Genomic DNA, 22,052 nt, shown 5'->3' on the forward strand with positions numbered 1-22,052 from the left:
CACAACCGAGAACAATTACTACAAGGATGTACAGAGATACAACAACTCATGCAACGAGGATATAGAGAAGGGCAAAGTTTTCCAGTCGCGCCGCAGCTCACAGTCAGTTGTCGCGGCAGAGAGAACGCACGTTTACCTATATTTCGACGACGCATATGCGGTACTCACAGTCAGTCAACTTTTCACGGAGCGAATCCGTGTCACTGCGGTTATGGTTGCGCAATTCTCGGGACTCGAGGATTCGCGTAGAATGGCTTCTCATCGCGAGGATCCATTCGACTCACTGTCAGTCTGTTCCCAGTCAGAGCGAGTATTCTCTGCGGCGTGTGACTCATGTGAATCACAGTCAGTCGCGGGGTCGACGAAGTAAGCACAGGCGGCGGAAGTCGTTCCTAGAATGGACTGTGAGCTTCCTGATGGTACCAGAATATTTCGAAACGAAACATTGCAACATTTAAATTTAAAACTACTTCTCATACCGACTGACTGTGACTCACACGCCAAACTCAGCTGTGAGTTTCAGATTTCACGTATTTGTACCGTTTAGGTAGTAGGTTGCCCCCTCCATGAGGAAAACGGCACCTGTCCACGCCACGGCCGAAAACAGCTCTAGATCGTCAACAATCCTATCCCGCATTACCATGCGCCTTTTGGTGTTATCGACCAGTGTGTGGCTCATGCTAGCTCTTGCCACTTCTGCTTTTTCTTTTGCTCGCCATCCGTCTGCCACAGCGGCAGCTTCGTCGCTCACGTCAAGGAGCCTTCGACTCCTCATGTCCGCTGCGGCTTCTACACCCACCACTCCAGGTACGGATGTTGCGTCCACAACTGGTACTACTACTGCTAGTACTGCCGATACGTACGATCAACTCGTCTCGCGACTCCAAACCATCGCACGTCTCGGTCAATCCCAGGCAGTCCTCTCGTACGATCAAATGGTCTTCATGCCGTCGAGTGCCGCCTCCGCTTCCGCCCGGGGGGCACAACTTTCCGCCCTCGCCACCGTCGTACACGAAAAGGCCACGGACCCGGCCATGAACGGAATCCTCCAGACGTTGGAATCGGTGGAACACCAGAGCGCCCTCACGGACGAACAGCGCAAGCTCGTGGCGCTCGCACGACGCGAGTACGATCAGAAAACATGTATTCCTCCCGCGCTGGAACAGAAAAAGGCCGAGCTATCGTCGTCCGCGTACGCCGCTTGGACCAAAGCCCGCGCCGACAACGATTTTGCCGCCTTTGCTCCCGTACTCAAGGAATGCTTCGACGTGGCGTCGCAAGTCGCTCAAGCGACGTTGACGGGTGTGGCCGGCGCCGGTCGCAGTGTCAAGGCGGACGATCCCAACGCAAAGTATACACAAATGCTGGATGAATTTGAACGAGGCATGGGTCCGGAACGGATTGATGCTATTTTTGACGAAATAGAAACCCAACTCGTGCCGTTGTTGCAGCGTGTGTTGAACGCTTCGCACCAGCCCAGTACAGACTGTTTGCACGGCAATTTTGCCATTGCGTCTCAAGAAGCCTTGAGCAAAGCTATTGTCACCACCGCCATGGGGTTCAATGTTGAAAAGGGTCGGATCGATGTTTCGGTCCATCCTTTTACAACTTCCTTTTCTCCTGCGGATGTGCGCATCACGTCGCGCTTTTCCGACACGGAATGGTATCAGGGACTGGCCGGATCCATGCACGAAGCCGGCCACGCCTTGTACGAACAAAATCTACCGGACACGTCGTTACCCATTGATACGGCCCTCTCCATGGGTTGTCACGAAAGTCAAAGCTTGTTCTGGGAGCGACACGTCGGCTTGTCCAAGGCGTTCTGGAAATACGCAACGCCGCTCTTGAAGGAGCATTTACGTGTCGATGTAACGCCGGAAGAAGTCTACGCAGCCGTCAACGTCGTCGCCCCGACTCTCATTCGCGTCGAGGCGGACGAACTGACGTATCCGTTGCACGTCATCTTGCGCTACCGTATCGAACGCCAGGTTGTGCAAGGTACGCTGGCCGTTGAGGATATCCCAAGCGCCTGGAATGCCGCCATGAAGGAATTGCTGGACGTGGATGTACCGTCCGATACCATGGGGTGTTTGCAGGACGTCCACTGGTCGGCCGGGGCGATTGGATATTTTCCCACCTACTTGATCGGATCCGCCACGGCGGCACAACTTGCTCACTATTGTCGACGAGATTTGGCGAATTTTGACGAACTCGTCGAAACGGGACAGCTGGAACCAATCCGCACCTGGCTCACGAATAAAATTCACCAACACGGCAAGCGATACGCAAGTCTTGACGAATTGCTGGAAGATCAACTGGGCGAATCGCTCAACCCGAAATATTTTGTCGACTATCTGGTAGGAAAGTATTCCGAGCTATATCAGTGTTAAGATTGTAAAGAAACAGCAGAAATGAATCCTCCCTTCCTAATACTCGTAACAGCAAACTGTTGGCAATGCAATGGATGACACTGAAACGTTGCAAATTCGTGTTACTGTTAGCAATTAGGTTTAAACGGACTCGGAGTGAGCTGGCATTCCCAGTCAGATCCTTGTCAATTCCACCTTGTGAGGATTTTATTCAACCAAGACGCTTTTGAAGTAAGAGGTTGATTCACTGTCAGTTCCTCACGTCCCATTTCTTTTTCCAACTATTGCGACGAAGGCGTAGAAAGATATCGTTGTGAAAAGGATCTATGTTTTGAAACTGGTCCGTCACTGCAGAACAGACATCCAGCGCTCCTATTATTCAAACATTTGAAATTGTTAGATGCAAGCAAGAGAGACCTGCGACATGGCTAATGAGCTTCCTTGCATGATAATACTTTCGTGCAAGCGCTCTCATCAGAATGTTTCTGCATACAAAAAACATCTTCCGTCGTTCATCCATGTGAGCATTGCCGGTGTCCCAGGAATCACCGCGTACCGATGATCGGTGCTCGGTCCATCTTGTCTCACACAGTCGGTTCTCGGACTGGGGCAACTTTGTTGCTGTTGAGCTTGACAACGATCCCGCCGCTCGATCGGCAACAGAGCAGTGACAGATGCCCGAAAAAGTAGTCTTACTCAGTCGGCGCAAGGGCAGCGTTGCGCGCACTTCACGCGAGACTCGCTGGCTGTTGGTCATTCTGTTTGTCGTTGCCGTGATGTTGTCGTACCCGTGGCTCTTATTTTCGGTGATTGGTGCTTGGGAGGAACGAGACGCTCGCGTTACAACCAAACAAGAGGTGATTAGGATCACTGGTGCGCAAGCGGAGGTCGATTCAATACAAGCAGAAAAGATGCCAGCCAGGCTAGATACAGTGTTTGACGGCGTCGTAGCTCGAGCGTTTGAGCCGCATAGATACAAGTTCCCCTGCTTTCATCCCACCGATGGGCTGACAAGTGGTCGCTGGCCAGGAAATCCTCCAGTCTACAGAGGCCCAACGAAGGATGGTTTTCTCTTTGTCAAGGTACAAAAGACTGGCAGCAGCTCTGGTGCAGGGGTGCACTTGCGCATTGCACGAAACGTGGCGCAACGATCACCAGACCACGACTTTGACATTTGCAAGGCACGCTGTATGCACGCCAGAGCCAAACCAATTAATGGCCTTGATTTAAAACATCGACACTTCAATTCGTCTTTTGTGTGGACCATGGTCCGCGAACCCACCAAGCGCGCCATTAGTCAATTCTTTCACTTCTTGGTTTCGCGAGAAAACGTGATACCTACGGACGAAAACTTCATCCGGTATCTTCCCAAGGATCATTATGCTATTGAGTACCTTTCCACGGAAGGATATCATCTCGGATCCGATGATCCAACGGAACATGCCAATCAAATTCTGCAGCACTATAATTTTATTGGAATGACGGAACGAATTGACGAGAGCTTGGTGGTGCTCTCCATGTTGTTGGATCTTCCTTTGGCTGACATTCTGTACGTTTCGGCTAAACGCAACGGTGGCTACGATGATGGCGCTTTTCGCAACACTTGTTATAAAATTCAACCCAGCTTCGTATCGCCCGGTATGAAAGAGTATTTTGCGAGCGATACTTGGACGAATCTGATACGGCCAGAAGTCGCGTTGTTCCAGGCAGTGAACCGCTCGTTGGATTTGACAATCGACTTGCTTGGGCGCCAAGCCGTGCAAACTCGGGTTGTCGAGTACCGGCAAGCGCTCGCGTTGGTGAATGAACGCTGTACACCGGATACGGTAAACTTGCCATGTACGAAGGATGGCATCCGGCGTTTTGACAAAGATATTGACTGCTATGCTGAAGATCTGGCCTGTGGGATGAGCTGTTTGGATCAAGTAGCGACCGAACTGGATTTGTGGTAATTCTGTATTTTATCATTCATGTCAGTAGATGCCCTAAGATGATCCAGTATATTGGTTCATAGTGTAAAGAGTGCACACCATAATAGTCAACACTTCTCTACTATATTTATCAGGAGCGGTCAATGGTGGCAATTGCCATATCCAACTTGCGAATGTAAGAACTTGGAAAAAGGCGCAGTGTGGGCTGCCGTCGCCTTGTTGGACGGTCAGGCCCTGGCCGCACTCATTCACTATCAATGAGTGTACAATTTTAGTCCAGCGAGGATTGTTCGCCGGTGCAGCGCCTAGTGATCGTAACGACATTCCCAGTGTACGGACAACTAGTCGATGCAAATGGCATCTTGAATGGTCGTCCCCACGGACGTGTCGCCCGGCGGCAACAGATATACGATCGGCGGATGATCCGCGATGGATTCAGCCCCAAGTCGACGTCGACGACGCGACGAGGTGGTCACCGCATGCTCCGGTGTGCACCCGGTAGTATTCCACATCGCCGGTTGTGAAAAAGCCCGCACCTTGTCGCACGAGACTTTCAATATTCCGATGAAGAGGTAGCGAGGCATTGTTCTCGTCCTCTCGGGGATTGTGTCGTTGCCTGTGAGTTCATCATAGTCGTTTTCAAAATATGAACAGCCTACACTCATGACCTGCTTTAGTAATAGTGCATATTATTCATTTCAATCTACTCTTATTAGGAGCTTCTCGTCGATTTGAGAGTTATTTGACTTTTGACATTTTCCCTCACAGTCAGAGAGTACGATGTCAGTTACTGATCAAACGTCCCAATACTTATTTTTTAAGAGCGATTAATTTCTTACAGTTAGTCGTAGCGATAGTATGAACAATTCGACGTTCGGGTTCCAATCGGGGCTTTGAATAATCAATATCTTGAATATAGCATAGTACTATATATTCCTAGGATGTACGACATCACTTACATTGACCTATTCTATGCATTCCGTCAAAACAAGCCGTTTATGATGTCAAAATTAAAAAAGGCTCGTTGAGCGCTATCATTAAAAAGGCCAAGGTCAATGAACAGCAGAGGCAACAGCACTTCGAATCGTCATTTCGATAGTTGCAATCGAATGGTCCACAACAATTTAGAGAAGAAAAGAAGCGGATAACTTTTCCAGAATGGTTGTAGTGCTCAATTGGCAAAACAGAAAAGTAACGCCTTGTTCTTTGCGTAATGCGAGGCTCTTGGTGACTGCACTTAGTGTTGGTGCTCTATCGTTATACCGAATGCAATCTCTTGCAACTTTCAGAAAAGAATTTCCTGGCAAACAAAATATTCAACAGGTACCCGCTGTGACAGAGGCCCAGGTAGTGACGGATCCCAGGCGTGCAGAGGAAGGAAAGTCGCCAGTTCAAAATACGGATTTTGACGGTGTAATTGCCCGAGTTTTTCATCCTTACATGCACGGCTTGCCTTGCTTTCATCCGACCGACAATCAGACTCGCGGACGATGGCCAGGAAAGCCTCCACTTCACAGAGGTCCGACCAAGAACGGCTTTCTCTACGTCAAAGTGCACAAGACCGGTAGCAGCTCCAGTGCAGGGGTGCATCTGCGGATTGCTCAGAACGTGGCGCGGCGATCGCCACACGACGACTTCGACATTTGCAAATCGCGTTGTGTACATTCCAAAGCCCAACCAAGTCATGGCCTTGACTTGAAACAGCGACACTTAAATTCGTCATTTGTGTGGACAATGGTGCGCGAACCAACCAAGCGCGCCATCAGTCATTTCTTTCACAAACAAGTATCCCGCGGTCATATAGAGCCTACTGATGAAAACTTCAAGCAGTATCTCCCATCATATCCATACGCAATTGACTACTTGTCTACGGAAGGATATCGTCACGGAGTAGACAACCCTATGGAACACGCCAATGACATCATGCAGCACTACAACTTTATCGGACTGATGGAACGGATTGAGGAGAGCTTGGTGGTGTTGTCCATGCTGCTGAATCTCCCCTTGGCTGATGTTCTTTCCGTCTCGGCCAAACGAAGTGGTGGCTATGATGGTATGTGTATCAAAATCCATCCTAGTTTCGTATCACCAGGTATGAAAGAGCATTTTGCGAGCGATGCGTGGACAAATTTGATGCGGCCAGAAATAGCGTTGTTCGAAGCGGTAAACCGCTCTCTCGATTTGACCATCGATTCGCTCGGGCGCCCAGCCGTGCAAGCCCGGGTGATCCGATACCGAGAAGCGATGGCGGTTGTGAACGAGCAATGTACATCGGATACGATCAAAATGCCTTGTACGCGGGATGGCGTCCGTCGTACGGAAAATGAAACGGACTGCTATTTCCAAGATCTGGCCTGTGGTATGGACTGTCTTGACCAAGTGGCGAACAATTTCAAGCTGTGGTAGCCAGTGCGAAACAGAGAAGGTCTCTTCAATCCTGAACAAGACATTTAACAGGAGCGGTACATAAGTTCATAGTGTAAAGAGTGCACACCATAATAGTCAACACTTCTCTACTATATTTATAAGGAGCGGTCAATGGTGGCAATTGCCATATTCAACTTGCGAATGTAAGAACTTGGAAAAAGGTGCAGTGTGGGCTGCCGCCGCCTTGTTGGACGGTCAGGCCCTAGCCGCACTCATTCACTATCAATGAGTGTACAATTTTAGTCCAGCGAGGATTGTTCGCCGATGCAGCATCTTGTGATCGTAACGACATTCCCAGTGTACGGACAACTAGTCGATGCAAATGGCATCTTGAATGGTCGTCCCCACGGACGTGTCGCCCGGCGGCAACGGATATACGATCGGTGGATGATCCGCGATGGATTCAGCCCCAAGTCGACGTCGACGACGCGAAGAGGTGGTCGCCGCATGCTCCGGTACGGTCAGGCCCCGTCGCACCCGGTAGTATTCCACATCGCCGGTTGTGAAAAAGCCCGCACCTTGTCGCACGAGACTTTCGATGGCATTGTCGAGGGCACGACACGCCACGGTCCCTTGACACGGTGCCCGGCAGGCATGGCAGGTTGGTCCATCCACCCAACAGGCGCGGCAAAATGTGTGTCCACAGGGGACCAGTGTGGTGGCGTGCACGATTATTTCCAAACAACAGGGACAAGTGAATTCTTCGTGTGCCGGATTAGGCACCGGCTTGAACGAGACAGTGGATCTCGAGGATGGCAGTGGATCAACGAGTGTGACTTCGGAGACGTGAGATGCTTGGTGACGCCGCCGTTTGCGCGGAGGAGTGTCCGTACAAGTCGGTGCGTTGGCCAGCGTTGACTGTGAACACTCCTTGTTGGCTGCCGCGGTGGGATCGTGCACCGTCCGTGGTGGAATACGAACGGTGTAATCGTACGTGATTTTGGGTTCCGTGGACGAGTCACAACAGGGTTGATGAGGACGATCCGGCACCAAGCGCAAGACATCCCCGTCAACGAGCGTGACGACGGCGGTTCCCCGGTAAACTGTGTCACCGACGGTGTAGGTGGACGTGTCCGTGAGTCCTTGAATACGGACGGCCGCCGCGTCGGAAGCGATGCACGCCACGCGTCGGCACAAGCCGGAATCGGCAATCCCTGTACGCGTATTGCGTCCCAAGACCCTCCCACCGGTACAGAGTGCCGTGGACTCGGCACCCACGGTGGGAATGACGAGTTCGGGACGTTCCCGGACGTCCTCCCGGAGTGCTTCGTGGGGACGTGGAATCGGAATCAAGGACGGTGGCATGACTGGAACGGTTGTCTCCCGTACGATTGTATCGAAAACGTAGTAATCCGACGTAGCCGTGTCTGTATGAAAATAGTAGTTGCGGAATGCGCGAGACTTTGCTTCACGTTACGTTCGCACGCACGGAAACACCGGTTTGACAGCAAACCCAGTTCCGCTCTTTCGGCGAACTGCGCCAGTCAATGACAAACTCGAGTTCTGCTTTTCGCTACCCCCCGCTGCTCCCACACCCCTTTATTTGTGCGACTGTGTGGTTAGTGTTTGGATAGAATAGGCGTTGCTGTTCTTGTTGGCGGCTTTGTGTGTGTGTGTGTGTGTGTGTGTGTGTGTGTGTGTGTGTGTGTGTGTGTGGCACAACGACCAGAGTGCCTTACGACATTGATCGATCACGAGTCTTTTTCGACGCTAGCTTACCGGACCGAAAGAATAATTGTGTAGATCACTGTAAATTTGGCACCGTACTCTCCTCTGGAATTGGGACTGCTACTAGTAGTAGAGAGCACGAGCCCCCGTCTCAAACTACCTGTAGCTACCTCTCTCTCTACGACTAGCTAGCTCTAGTAGTAGTAGAGTTAGCTCTGACTGTGAGAGAGGGATAGGTACTACCGTGATCGACAGGCCCTATCCACACTAGGTCTTTGTACTTTCGTCTCTCCCCCGAACGCCGCAAACTCCACGAGTCGACCATGAATGCTTCCGAGGCCGGAAACACCAGGCCTTTGCCGTTTCCCCTTGGCAACTGTCAGAACGGTACCGATATTCAACCACCCATCCGTCTATTTACAAAACACAACTAAATACAACACGATGCGGTCGTTGTTATCCACGCTCACACTAGGCTTGCTGTGGGTGCAGTGGGTCACGGCTTTGGACGAGTTGTTGACGAAATCCTGGACGCTGTCGCATTCCTTCCACGGCGGTCCCGACGCCACGATACGTGGTAAGATTACTCTGTCAATCGCCAATGGTGTCGTGGATTTGCAACTCGACACGGACGAACACTGTTTGTCCCGGAATGCGGTAGAAACATTGTGGGAATCGGGATGGTATCAACTACAGTTGCGGGAAGACGGAGACTCGCAAGCTCCCGTCATTCGCACATCCGTCCCGGCCTGTCAACTCGTCCGCGCCAACTTTCGGTACGTCTCCTTACAGCAGTCATTGTTTTTGTTTCACTGTCGCACTGTTGTGGCACATCCCACACTGGCCCAACACAACGACTGCTCCTGACATGCGCTGCCACTCTTTTCGGGAACCAAAAAAATCTCGTATGTTCCTTGCACAATTTTCAGTGACCAACTCGTCTTGACGTTTGGTTCCAACGGCAAAGTCATCTCCATGGCGTACCAGCCTCTTGTTTCACCACTGGCATCCTCCACGTGTGAGAAAACAATCCCGCCGGATCTGGTCGTCCCGGATACCTTTCAATCCAAACTGGAGTACGAAACCGCCGTGCCCGGCATGACGCTCCGAACCATTCTGCCGTCGTACAATCCCCCACCCGGACTCGTATTCCTCACCGGCAACGGTGCCTCGTCGTCCCCCCACAACCCCGCCGCACGGGGCAGTGCGTCCTCCCGGCCACCCCCGGGAGTCTTTGGAGAGGATCACGTCCCACCAGAAGTCGCTCCCGAAGGACTCTTCGGTTACTTGCGCAAATACTGGTACATTGTCGTGCCACTCATGTTGCTCAATTTGATGAATTCTTCCGCAACACCCACTACCGGTGAGGCGGAGGGAGATGGGGTTGCCGCCGCGGCGTCTACCGTGGCGGGTGCGGCCACTGCGGGGGCCGCCGCACCTTCCCAAAGTCGGGCCCGAAGAGGCAAGCGAGGGTAGACTAGAATTGTGTAAAGAGCGTTGTATGGAGTAACAGTTAGCTCGTTGCATTGGTTACTTTTTTTACGTTACGTTACCTTCCGTCACCTTGCGTCCCTCCACCACGGTCGGTGTGCGTGCGTGCGTTAGCGGAGGGGGGCCGTTTCGAACGGACACACGAACGTTCAAAAGAATCCGGCGCCTTCCTTTTTCTTTTTTTCCAACTTGTCCGCTTCTTCCGAGAATCCCATGGCTTTCAGTTTGGCCTTACCTTCCGCTTTGCCACCCATGGCTTCCGTCCGCAACAACGCCATTTCCACGGCAGTTTTGCCCCAATCCACGCCGTGATTGCTGTCTCCCGAGGACCGCGCCTGGACCTGGGCTTCGTCCAAACACGTGAGCACACCAAAAATGACGGGCGTCGAGGTTTGCAGACCAATATTCATAATTCCTTTGGCCACGGCGTCACTAATGTATTCGAAATGCATGGTTTCTCCTTTAATGAGGACACCGGTCGTGATAATGGCGTCGACGGTGCCGCTGAGGGCGAGAAAACGCGCCGCCATGGGGAGTTCAAAGGCACCCGGGACGGATGTTTCGAAGATGTTGTCCTCCTCCACCTGACAGGCCCGCAATCCCTCTTTGATGCCGTCGACGAGATTCGTCACGTGCTCGTCGTTCCAACGCGTACGGATAATCCCGATGCGCATTGCGGATCCGTCCAAATCGGCGTCAAAGCTCACTTCACTCTCCGCCGCCTGGAAGCGATGTGTGACGTGATTCAGTGTGATGCGAAAAGAATACGGACAAACGTGATTCAGTGTGATGCGAAAAGAATACGGACAATGGTTTGTGTGAGTGTGCGCATGACTACGGTGAAAGCAGGGAGCGTGGGTGGGTGGATCGAACAGCCTAACGAATACAGTCTCGTACCTGTAGGGTGAACAGGGTGCGTGTGTGCGTACCGGACCGAATCGTAGGGACAAAGGCCCAGGACGCCATTGGCAGCAGGCCAAAAAGGAACAAGGATCCGACACGGAGCATTAGTGAGGGATGATAGGGAAAGCGCGAGACTTGATGAATGGAAAAAGGGAATACCGATAGCGTGATTTGGGTTTAGAATGAGAGAAACAGAGAAAGCCAATTGCTTGAGAACTGTAAAAAGATAGATAGATAGAGTGGGATGTGCCGAGAATGGAAGGAGAATTCCTGTTCGTGCAACCAAACGTCGTCAAACCTCACGTCACGCCAATGAATTTTGTCCAACAATTTCTGATCACTGACTTGACCGTGAAACAAAGGTGCGCTCGGGCTTTTGCCGAAATGGGACGAACGACGCAGCGAACGCGCGCGGGATATATGATGTGGGTAAGTAGCACAGCACGCCTAACGATCTTTGGTAGATCTTACCCGAGGATGCGGTAATGTAAAATACTTTTTTTCATAAAAGGACATGTCCTGTTAGATAGTTTTAAGACATTCAGAGTTCCTGGTCGTTGCTGACGTAGTATTGGACAGGTACAATAACAACTGTCAATGGGCGTATGACATACGTGTATAGTACGGTATCCTTTTTTCCCAAGTCTGGGCCCGGACAGGAAACCTTGTAAGCTTTGTGAGGCCAACGTCCCTATTCCATTCACTGTCAATAGAAAGAGATAGCTGGTTGGATTACCTGATAGAAAACCTCGGTTGTCTACCTTTCATTTTTCTGTCTCTTTCTCACGACCATGAAAATTGCCGTCACCATGTTGCTTACTCCTCGAATCCTTCCGTCATTATCCCGTTGTCGGGGACGTCGTACATTCCCTTGTAGCACGTCCGTCTGGAATACGAGTAGCGTCAGGCACCGCCACAGCCACAGCATCCGTCTCTGTAGCCCTACGTACGGTCCAAGAAGCCCACTACGATTGTTGCCATCGACGACGACGAATTCACTTCGTCGGACGCGACGATCCGTTCTCCACGACAGTGTCGGCGCCTGGCGTGGGCGTACTCCACAACACCGAACTATCATGTCGTCCACGACTACGACCCCCCGCACGCTCCATCGCAAACCCAAGGTTGTCTTTCTGAACGCGGCTCGTCTCGACTACGATCAGCAGCTCGACTGGTCGCGTTTGCGGAATCTTTGCGACGAACTGACTCTCGGTGACCGGGACACCGTCACGGACGAGGCCGAGCTGCTACGCATGGTCCAACAACAGGATATCGTCGTCGCCAAGGAAATGCCCGTACCCGCCCACATTCTGGCACAATTCCCAAACACGGTCCGACTCATTTGTGAAGCCGGGACGGGATACAACAATTGGCCCGTCGCCTTGGCCCGCAAAAGCCGGGACCTGCCCGTATGCAACCTTCCCACCTACAGCACCGAAGCCGTCGCGCACATGGCCGTCACCTACATTATGAACTTTTCCGTCAGCATGTTCCGACAACAAGAAATGCTCCGACAAGGGGACCGCCGGAACTTTACCGGACCCTTCACGCTACCGCTGCGGGAACTCAACGGCAGTACGGTGGGCTTGGTTAGTGGAGCCGGACGTATCGGCACGCGAGTCGCCCACGTCTGTCTCGCGCTCGGAATGAAGGTTTACGTTTCTAGTCGGGCAGGACAGTTCGCTCCTGATCACACTCTGTACGGACACCCCGACGTCGTGTGTACCAGCGACGTCGACGAGGTCTTGCGAGTGGCCGATTACGTTTCCATCCATACTCCTTTAAACGAACAAACGCGAGGCAGCTTTGGAAAGGCGCAGATTGAGCGAATGAAACCCACCGCCTTTTTAATCAACACCGCACGGGGGGCCGTCTGTGCCGAAGACGAACTCGTTGCGTGTTTGCGAGACAACGTCATTGCCGGGGCCGGACTGGACGTGACCGCGACGGAACCGCCGGCCATGGACAGTCCGTTGTGGGACTTGCCCAACTGCTGGCTCTCTCCGCATACCGGATGGCGGCGACTGGAAACAAGACAACGACTCGTGGATATGACGGCCGACAATATTGAAGCCTTTGTCAATGCCAACAGTCCGAAAGATTACATCAATGTGGTGAACTGATACAAAGGTCTAATTCTGACGCCGGGCTGAATGGAACTTAGAATGTGTCTCGGCTTTCGCCGTTGTCGCTGTGTGTCGTTCAAATACCACGACAATCCATGGGTTGAGGCAATCACTCTCCCACCCGGCTTTTTCCGCGTGTTTCGACCGCTAGCTAGCAAGCTTGTAGAATCTAGCACAACTTGGATGTTGTAATTTATAATGTTGCTGCTCTACGCTTCTGCGTTTCTTTTATTCCAAAAAGCCCTCCATTTGGGAGAGACGCTGGGCACTAGCCTTGCCGTCCAAAAACAGAAGATCCGCTTCTTCCACGTCGCGCGGCGATACAATGGTCCGACCCGAGCACGAGGCCAAGATGTGTGCGGGTGTCAACAGTTGCACGGCGTACCGCAGCGACGTGCGCGTGCCAATCTCGGCCAGCTTCCCCAACGTACTCGTGTCGGCCGTGGCTACGTCCGCAGATGACAAGGGCGCTGACGCTGCATCGTCCAAGACGATGCTCTCGGTGGCGGCACGTAAACGCAAAATGTCCCTCATTTCGGGTTCACTGTATACGCGGGTAGGTACAATCAATAGTCGGTCGAGCAGATCGACCGGAATGCCGTGCGGTGCTTTGACGCCGCCACCATCTTGACCGCCACTGCCAGTCCCCCGAACGTGTGTGACGCCACGGTTTGTGGCCAAAACGACAATAGGAGATAGTCGCGATTCCAAGGAACGATTCAAAAAAGTGAAACACTCCTGATCCAGCATGTGGACTTCATCGATGAAAAGGACGCCGGGTACGAGTTCAGCCACACCGTCTTGAATGTATTTGGTCACAACCTTGTTGATTTCTGTCCGTAGCTTGTCGGTGATTTCCGTCTTTTTTGGTCGTCCAAGGCTGGCCATAAGCGAGACCACGTCTTTCCGGGAGCTATTGCCGGAGGGTTGGGCGTTGGCAAGGTCCAAATCGTGCAGAGAAACATCCTGAACCACTTGTCGTCGCTTGTGCACGTCGCCCTTGGGCAAGGGGACGTATTCTTCGGCTTCCAAATCAAACTCCGTCGCAAACGTATCGCTCCGTCCCACGCGTTTGACGGCACCCGAGTTGGATTCGATGTAAATAACGTCGCCAATAGTGACGTTTTCCTTGGCCAGCGATTCGTACATGGTGGGATCGAGTTTAAGCGTTTGTGTTCCCTTGGTTGTTTTAAGGGACAGCGTCACGTGGGCAATGGTTCGACCGTAGGTATTGGCGTGCTGCAAGGCATCCTGCGTTTCTTCCACGGTCAACTCCGTGACTTCGCCTTCGTACACTTCCTTCTGTTCTCGAATGCGTAAACCGATGGCCTTGCGAAAGCTGGTCGTCAACATTTCCGTCTTTTTGACTTCTTTACTGTAAACTTGAGACGCCACCATGGGACAAAAGGGAACCGCGGGGCCGAGTTCTTTCGCCATGGCGAGGGCTAGTGCAGTCTTTCCCGTCCCTGGCGGACCCACAAGCAAAAGCGCGCGGCCGGCGAGTTTCTGCGCTTGAATCAAATCGACCACGAGGCCACAAGCTTCGCGAGCCGGAACCTGCCCCACCAAGCCGCAATTAGCATTGACGTCGACGGTGCCGAACTCGGACAAGCCGAGACCCTTCACGTGTGTGTGCGAGGAAACGCGATCGGCAGTGGGTCCCGAAGCACCGCTGGGGGTACTGCTCGATGCGTTGGCTTGGGCCGTCGTAACGGGAGCGGTGGATTCCATACGGAAGAAAGGCGTGTCTGTGTGTGGGTGAGTCACCAACTCTTTGGGTGTTTCGTAGATTAGGTGCAGTGCTTCTGGAAGTATCTGCCATTCCCGGGAGGAAAAGAAGGGCAGGATTGTTGCTTCCTCATGGTCGTCGGTCGAACACCGAACGTGTCCTACCTACTTTCGTGGTAGCGCGACATTAATTCCCGGGACAATCGTGAATGACGGGGGAAGTACGGACTACACAATCGAAGCTCGTCCTGTTCCGCCAACAAGTTCCGAACGAAGCAGTCACGTTTGGCGAACTCACAAAGCGATCCGGGAAAATATCTTTTTGTTTGAAACAAGCAATTTCTATAAATAAATATATTTTTCTACTAGATATCACAATCGAGACACTCCCTCCATTCAAGTCGCCAGAAAACTGCGATAGGTAGTTTCCTCGAACACATGTATATCCGGAACACAACATCCATCATCGCACGAGACGATCACAAATTCGGCTCCCTCTCGGAACAACTTCAACAAAGGAGATTCGAAGTGATCGCCGTCCACCATGCGCCAACTTGTTGCTGCCTGCCTTCTTTGGATGGCGGGTACTTCGTACTTGGTGGATGGTCATACTCCAATGCTGCGCAAAGGTCAAGACACGGTCCCGAACCGCAATGGTGACGAGGGAGCCAAGGAAGAACACCGACACTCTCGTCACGAAGAGCAACGAAACAGAGACCTTTCGGCTTGGCAAGACTCTGTCGAACGTGATGATCATGGATTGATGCTCCGAATGTTGCAGGACGTCTGGACTCAGAGTATATTGACGACAGCGGTAACGGCAACGACGACGAGAGCTCCGGTCGAAGAAACAGATGGTGTTGCTTCTATCGGATTTTTTAGCAAAGCTCCAACTCTTGCTCCGCTCGCTGACGGTACGACCACTCCGACACTCGCTCCGCAAAGCCAGCTAGGTGTCACCGAAATCGATTCTATGCTTCCAAGTGATTTTCCTTCATTGATTCCATCATATGGGCCTTCTGCTGTTCCTTCTGATGAGCCATCCAACATTCCGTCGGACGTCCCCTCTTTCATTCCTTCGGATGCACCTTCCGGCATTCCTTCAACGAAACCCTCCTCAATAGGGTGATTGGTGGTATCGCTTTCCTCCAACTGTCCCTGGATGGTCCCGTCACAGCAAATGCCCTAGACGGAAGCAAGAATTTGCAAGAACAATTAGAGTCTCCATAGAAAGAGGAAGGAGTCAACAGGATTTTGATAAGCAATTATATATCATGGTATTTTAGGAGAAAAGTATTACGTGGTATAGCATTGCATTGACAACGACATCTTCCTAACATTCAACGGTTCAGCCTTCACCGTAGTTCCGTACGTATTCGAGAGTTAACTTGTCACAGCAATCTTTGGGTGCTCGAAGCCGCCTTTCTTCCCAGCGATTACCCAAACCTGTTTTGGTGTTTTTATCCTATTTACTCCAAAAAGCGTTCGCTTGACTGTGAGGAGCACCGTTCCTGCACCAATCCTGCTATCCACAAGAATATCTGCAGTATAGTACAAGCTTACTTAGCAGTCCTATATATTAATTTTTCCGGGAACGCGCGAAAGGATAAAAGTTTCGTCGCAACGATAAAGCCCGTTTACGAAAATAGTCTTAAGTATGTGACAGAACGACACAAAATAAACGTTATTTTTTTAACAAACACAACAGTCCGCGTGCACTCGAGTCAGTTTTTTCTTGTTGGAGTCGTCACATTTTCAACGATCCGCTCGCTCAATCGAAGCTCGGATTCTTTCACCTTCATTTCTTCACCGCTATCCATTGCAGCAGCCCACCGCTACGTTAACCATGAATTTCGCTCTCGCTTGCCAAGTCTTCCTTGCTTCTTTTGCTTTGGTCTCTGCCCATGACACCCGGGGACGAAGGCTACGTTTGCCGAAGCGAGTCAAGATAACGAAGATGGACTTGCCAGAATTCATGCCAACTGAGGATTTGCCCGAAATCACGCCAACCGAGTATTTGCCCACCGAATTTCCCTCACTCACTCCTGATAGCGAGTCACTCGAGTTAGCAAGCGAGTCTACTTCCCTAGTCCCCAGCGATGCCCCTTCAATGGTCCCGTCGGATGCCCCTTCAATGGTTCCCTCGGATGCACCTTCAATGGTTCCCTCGGATGCACCATCCATGATCCCCTCAGACGCTCCTTCCATGGTTCCAAGCCCTTCTCCGACCCCTTGGCCAGATGTCAAGTGGGCGCCCACACTGAACGACATTAACAGTCCTGGTGAGGCTCCTGATTTTCTGTTTGGCTCTACTCTTTCCATGTCCAAGGATGGGTCTATCGTCGCTGTCCTTACTGGAGGATTCAATGGAACCGTGAGTGTATACGAGATTAATTCGGACGGCTGGGCCCAAATCGGAGAGCCCATTCCAGCTATCAATAACCAAGGTATACAATTGACGCCGGATGGCACTGACTTACTTGTGCACGGTCTAGATGCGCAAGTATTTCAATTTGTAGACAACGCGTGGATTCAGGTTGGTGAAGACATACCATCGCAATCAACTGACTCCAGCAGTTCTATTTCCGACGATGGACTGACAGTGGCTATCGGCCTTCCTGGGGCCACCACTCTCTTTTCATCGGTGGGCTCGGTTGAGGTTTATTCGTTCGATGGCTCCGCCTGGAACCTAATACGCACAATTGATGGAGATGAAAGCGACGATCGAAACTTCGGGCGTCACTTGTCTCTTTCCGGCGACGGCAACACTCTCTCCGTTTCTGGTCGCGGAACGTCTTCCATTGCCAATGTGTACGTCAAAACTTACCATATTGCTGACACTGTCTATCTGCTGGGCAGACAAGACGCTGCACCGAACAATGGCAACTATATAGTTCCCTCGCTTTCCAGAGATGGAAGCCGCTTGGCAATTCTCGATCCGGCAGGAAAGGTGCGGTCGTTCAAGTTTGAAGCAGCCGAGTGGAAAGAAGTGAGCAATGGGTTGCCCGAGAGTTTTGATCCAAGGGTCGTCCGTGGTTCCACGGATGGTACCTCCCTGATCATGTGCAATCCCAATTTGGGAACCGTCAAGGTTTTCGCCCTGGATGAAGAAACCTGGGTTGAACGAGGCGAAGACATTGGTGATGCCGAGATAGTCCTGTTGGGACGCGACTGCGCACTTTCGGGAGACGGTTCCATGGCCGTCGCTAGTGGATGGATTATGAAAGGAACGGCGGATGGTGTCATTGGCTTTTGGCAAGCGGAGGTTGTGGCAGACGCAGAATAGTGCACGTCGCCCAGAGTTGATTCGGCAAAGGCAATGACACGTTCCAATCATAGTTAGGTGCATTTGCGCTACTCTTAGAGGTTACAGCGTCACGTAGTGATGCATTCTATACATTTCCTATTACTCAAGATTGATTTGTGACAGTCCCAACTCCGTTGTGTTGTGTTAGAGCATCTTTTTGAGCCTCTCACGTTGTTCGTTGAGCTGGCGCAAGGCTAGATCCGCTTCATCCCCGTCCAGAGCGTATTCGCGTAGAACCGCAAAGTCCACGTAATTCAGAGTCTTTTCGTGGGTCGCTTGCAAGAAAAGCTTGGGCGCGTTCCAGGCTTGGTAGGCCTGTACCCAGCGCTCGGCACAAAGGCACCAAAGATCCCCGTCCCGCAGTCCTGGGAAGTGGTATTGGGGCACGGGCGTACTCAGGTCGTTTCCGACCGCACGGGAATATTCCAGAAACTTGTCGGTCACGCGTACACACACGGTGTGTCGTCCCACGTCGGCTTCTCCGGTGGAACAGTAGCCATTGCGGTAAAAGCCGGTACCGATGCCACTCGCCCGCACGTTGTCGCAACAACAGGCCAGGGAAGTGCCGAGCACGTTGGCGGCGGCCGACGCCGCTTGCGGACGTTCATCCTCGGTGGCCATGCGGTAACGTGAGACATGGCGATGTGGTGCTGGAGTTGTTGGTGAGACCAAGAGAGGAGCAAAAGCAGTCGTCAGTGACGACAACCCGAACGATACGGTGACTATCCACCAGACGCACAACTTTGCGTACACGACTGGTGATGCGGCGACGGACTTGGTGTGGTGCATTGTGTTTGTGCACGGTAATGTAAACCGAACCAGCAAACTAGCAATCAAACGAACCAAAGCCTTTCGTGCTACGAGTCCGAGGGAATGAAGACTGTTGAGTGAGAATTGAAAAAGGTGATTCACTGTTATTTTGATCGTCGATTCCTCTCTAGCTAGCTAGAATAGAGTACAGAATATGCATGGTCCGACCATATTCTCCGACGCCTTTCCTCTGGTTACACCCTCCCATCGACAAACCCGTGACGTGAAATCCTCGTAGGGCTACGCATGTCCTTCTGGTCCTCTCCAGTGACAAGAATTAACCCATAGCCAGACTAGGTGAAATTTAAGGAGGTAACCATCTACCGTAACCAACTACTGTCAACACCTATAGTGTACCTATCACTAACTAACTACTATCAACAGTACACGTGGTTGGCAATAACAACACTTTGTTGTATGGTTGGGGTACCGACTAAAATGGGGATTTTAGGCCGAAAATTGCGCGAGCACGTGTGGTGCGGTCAAACCGTGGAGGCATTCCCGTTGATCCCACAGAAATTGTCTCCAGACGGCCCAGTCGGACTGTCGGGCGTACTGAAAGGCCGTGTAGGAGCGTTTGTCGGCAATCAAAAAGAGGACCGGATCGCGTTGCGTAATCCAGGTACCAATGGCGAGTTGCGGTGTGGGATTCCAACAGGCGTCGTGCAGTGGGGTGCGGCCGTAATCGTCCCGGACCCGTACACTCAATCCCACGTCTTCCAAGAGGAACTGCACCATATCGACAAAGCCACGCCGACAGGCCATGTTCAACAGACCTTCGCCGAAGCGATTGAAGCAATCGAGGACGGTGCGACCGTGTTGTTGGTAGTACGTGCGGAGTTGATCGACTTGATTGTTGCGGGCGAGGTTGACGACCGTCATGTTGTAGGCCGCCATTTGGTCTTCGGAAATGACGGGGAAGAAGTTTTCCAGTTCCAGTGCGGGCTTGACAACCAGCTTGGCGCCCCACAAGGCTTCGACGAGTTGTACTAGGTAGGTATCGGGATCCACTCCACTCGTTTGCGGATCAGGCAAGAGAACGTTGGGGGGTGGTCGGGGAATCATCAGGTCGGTGCAAAGCTTGGGAGCACACGGTGGACCGTGGGTTTTGGAACTGGAAACGGCCGGCATGATTGGTGCCGTGTCCGGTACAATGGCGTGTTGCAAGGCCTGAAGATCGACGCGGGAACGCTTGTTTTCGTCGCGACGGAGCGGCGGCGAATCGGGTGGGGACGTCCCGTGGTCCGAGCCGGTGCCGGACGAATCGGTTTCGGAGGCTGTCGTACTGGAAGGCGCGGTCGGGATGGATCCAAACGGAAGCTTGATATCTTGTGCGAGACTGGCGGATCGTTTCCGTCCGGATTGGAGTCGATTGCGTCGAGCGACGAGTTCCAGCACGACGCGATCGGCAAAGGTTCGTAAATCCCGTTGATCGTCGGCGTTCAAACCTTGCGGTCTGGGTTGGCGATCGAGCAAACAGAGGGCACCCAATCGGTAGCCTTCCGGTGTGGTAACGGCACACCCCGCATAAAAGCGCAGGGCCATGGATCCTTGGACGGCGGGTTTGTGACGGTAGAGGGGATCGAGGGTCGCGTCGGGGACCACGAGTAGTCCGGACGGGTCGAGAATGGTGTGTCCACAAAAGGTGTCGCGCCGGGGCGTATCTCGCGGGGACAATCCGTCCCCCACCATACTTTTGCGGCACTGCCGACCGAGGTCAATGAGGGAAAGACAGGCCCAGGGCACTTGAAAGCGTTCCTGTACCTCCCGTGTAATGGCGTCGAACGCCGGATCGTCCCGCGACGAGTCGAGGATTTCGTACGAGCGCAACACCAACAGACGGGCGGCCTCGTGTTCGGGCGTTTGTCGCGTCCGATCCGAGCTGGTCGGATGGTCGGGCATGATCCAGTCCGTCACGTGCGTTGCGGATGCGGATTCCGTAACTTGTAGTGTCGTGGGTTGTGGTGGTATGGTGACGGTGGACGCAGGCTCCTCGTTGCGGGACGGGACAACGACGCGGGGACTAATGTGAACCCCTTGCAAGGCCTCCAACAAGGCTGCTTCCGTGTCGTAGTCGAGGACGGAGCGGTTGCGTGGACACGCTGTCCCAGTGTTCCCATTGTTCGCAGTGTTCGCAATGCGCAGTTGCGGAACGTCGGTCATCACGATACTGTGAACGAAATACGTTCGGAATGGGTACAGCAAGAACGAATTTGAAGCAAATCTACACAACAGACTGGTCAATGGCGAACGTCTGTGTGTGTTGGTGTGAATTGTGGTAATGGAATGGGCCAGGGAAACACAGAACACAATAAAAAGGGATTTGCTTTTGGACTCTTCCTCTGAGGCAGTCGGACCGAACCCACCCAATCCTTGGCGTGAGTTGTGTTGTTGGGTGCAAGCGCTCGAAACGGAACAACTTTCTGAACCGATACAACTTTTTGTGAGTGAGAATGGAACCGACGAGAACTGCAACTGCAACTGCCAGCGCACACACACACAAAAAGTGAGAGTCAACAGAGACCAAACAGGCAGTGTGTGTGTGCCAGACCCCGTGGTGGTGTGTGTGTGCTGGAGAAAGAAGGGCCCGCGGGTGTGAGTAAGAGTCGTGGTCGGTTATCGGTGGTCGGTGACTGGAACGAAGAGGCGCTGTTACCTCGGAACGAGGGACAGCTGCTTTTTTCTCGAACCGACGGGCCATCCCAACACTGGGATATAACGAGAATGTTTGTGTTGGGCTGGTGTTGCTGACTCATACACGCACTCTCTCTCCCGACACTGGACTCGGACATCGCGCGGCGAAAACTAGAGCAGTCATCCTCACACGTCCGGAGAACATGGGATTGCGTAAGTGAGACGCTAATGCGCGACTCGAAGCAAGAAATACAGACGTTTCATTTTTTAAGTAACGAATACCACAGACACGGTAGTCGCCAGCACTTTCCCATTCGGTGTCATCGACAAAGAAATTCCGCAGATGGTCGGCCTCTTCCATGCATCCGTAGTTCGGCCAGCGCAGTCGGTCGCGCGCCGCCGATGGGCGTTCGTTCCGCCGTGCCACCTCATCACGACAGGGTAGGGTTGTCTCCCGACTCCGGTGCGGTACGTCTCCGTGGCGCCCCTGTTCCCCTGTTCCTGGAACCGGGTAGAACTACCGACCTGGTAGCACTAGCTAGAACCAGTCTCTTCCGTAATTGGAGTTTCTCTAGAACGCAAGATACTTACTACCTTCCGGGAATAAGAGTTGTATCGACAACAAATGACCAACAGTCCGAGTAAGGTACCGGTACTG

General features: G+C 52.5%; 8 protein-coding genes across 8 annotated transcripts; 3 read left to right on the top strand and 5 right to left on the bottom strand.

Annotated features, from left to right (window-relative positions):
- The first annotated feature begins 635 nt into the window (after positions 1-635).
- On the top strand, positions 636-2,414 carry PHATRDRAFT_45064 (predicted protein). The gene has a single exon (XM_002179101.1). The coding sequence runs from the start codon at positions 642-644 to the stop codon at positions 2,388-2,390; it is 1,749 nt and encodes a 582-aa protein (XP_002179137.1). The 5' UTR covers positions 636-641; the 3' UTR covers positions 2,391-2,414.
- A 4,382-nt stretch (positions 2,415-6,796) lies between these two features.
- On the bottom strand, positions 6,797-8,509 carry PHATRDRAFT_45065 (predicted protein). The gene is made up of 2 exons (XM_002179322.1): positions 8,378-8,509; positions 6,797-8,344 (listed from the first exon to the last, which is right to left on the bottom strand). Exon 2 carries the CDS (start codon positions 8,030-8,032, stop codon positions 7,037-7,039), a length of 996 nt encoding a protein of 331 aa, XP_002179358.1. The 5' UTR covers positions 8,033-8,344; positions 8,378-8,509; the 3' UTR covers positions 6,797-7,036.
- Positions 8,510-10,155: 1,646 nt separating this feature from the next.
- Positions 10,156-10,584, bottom strand: PHATRDRAFT_7173 (predicted protein; the record flags this gene model as incomplete). The annotated part of the gene is made up of 1 exon (XM_002179323.1): positions 10,156-10,584. A coding segment is annotated over one exon (429 nt), but the record flags the coding sequence as incomplete, so codon positions are not given.
- Positions 10,585-11,865: 1,281 nt separating this feature from the next.
- Positions 11,866-12,912, top strand: PHATRDRAFT_34672 (predicted protein; the record flags this gene model as incomplete). The annotated part of the gene is made up of 1 exon (XM_002179102.1): positions 11,866-12,912. The coding sequence occupies one exon, from the start codon at positions 11,866-11,868 to the stop codon at positions 12,910-12,912; it is 1,047 nt and encodes a 348-aa protein (XP_002179138.1).
- A 231-nt stretch (positions 12,913-13,143) lies between these two features.
- On the bottom strand, positions 13,144-14,708 carry PHATRDRAFT_19568 (predicted protein; the record flags this gene model as incomplete). The annotated part of the gene is made up of 2 exons (XM_002179324.1): positions 13,391-14,708; positions 13,144-13,345 (listed from the first exon to the last, which is right to left on the bottom strand). Exons 1-2 carry the CDS (start codon positions 14,644-14,646, stop codon positions 13,144-13,146), a joined length of 1,458 nt encoding a protein of 485 aa, XP_002179360.1. The 5' UTR covers positions 14,647-14,708.
- Positions 14,709-16,462: 1,754 nt separating this feature from the next.
- Positions 16,463-18,071, top strand: PHATRDRAFT_45068 (predicted protein). Its single transcript, XM_002179103.1, has one exon. The coding sequence runs from the start codon at positions 16,490-16,492 to the stop codon at positions 17,927-17,929; it is 1,440 nt and encodes a 479-aa protein (XP_002179139.1). The 5' UTR covers positions 16,463-16,489; the 3' UTR covers positions 17,930-18,071.
- Positions 18,072-18,094: 23 nt separating this feature from the next.
- Positions 18,095-18,571, bottom strand: PHATRDRAFT_34675 (predicted protein; the record flags this gene model as incomplete). Its single annotated transcript, XM_002179325.1, has 1 exon — positions 18,095-18,571. The coding sequence occupies one exon, from the start codon at positions 18,569-18,571 to the stop codon at positions 18,095-18,097; it is 477 nt and encodes a 158-aa protein (XP_002179361.1).
- Positions 18,572-19,156: 585 nt separating this feature from the next.
- PHATRDRAFT_45070 (predicted protein) lies at positions 19,157-21,313 on the bottom strand. Its single transcript, XM_002179326.1, has one exon. The coding sequence runs from the start codon at positions 20,921-20,923 to the stop codon at positions 19,208-19,210; it is 1,716 nt and encodes a 571-aa protein (XP_002179362.1). The 5' UTR covers positions 20,924-21,313; the 3' UTR covers positions 19,157-19,207.
- Between the last annotated feature and the right edge of the window lie 739 nt (positions 21,314-22,052).

The sequence above is a fragment of the Phaeodactylum tricornutum genome, chromosome 6 (assembly GCF_000150955.2).
Source record: "Phaeodactylum tricornutum CCAP 1055/1 chromosome 6, whole genome shotgun sequence".
Taxonomy (NCBI): Eukaryota; Bacillariophyta; class Bacillariophyceae; order Surirellales; family Neidiaceae; genus Phaeodactylum; species Phaeodactylum tricornutum.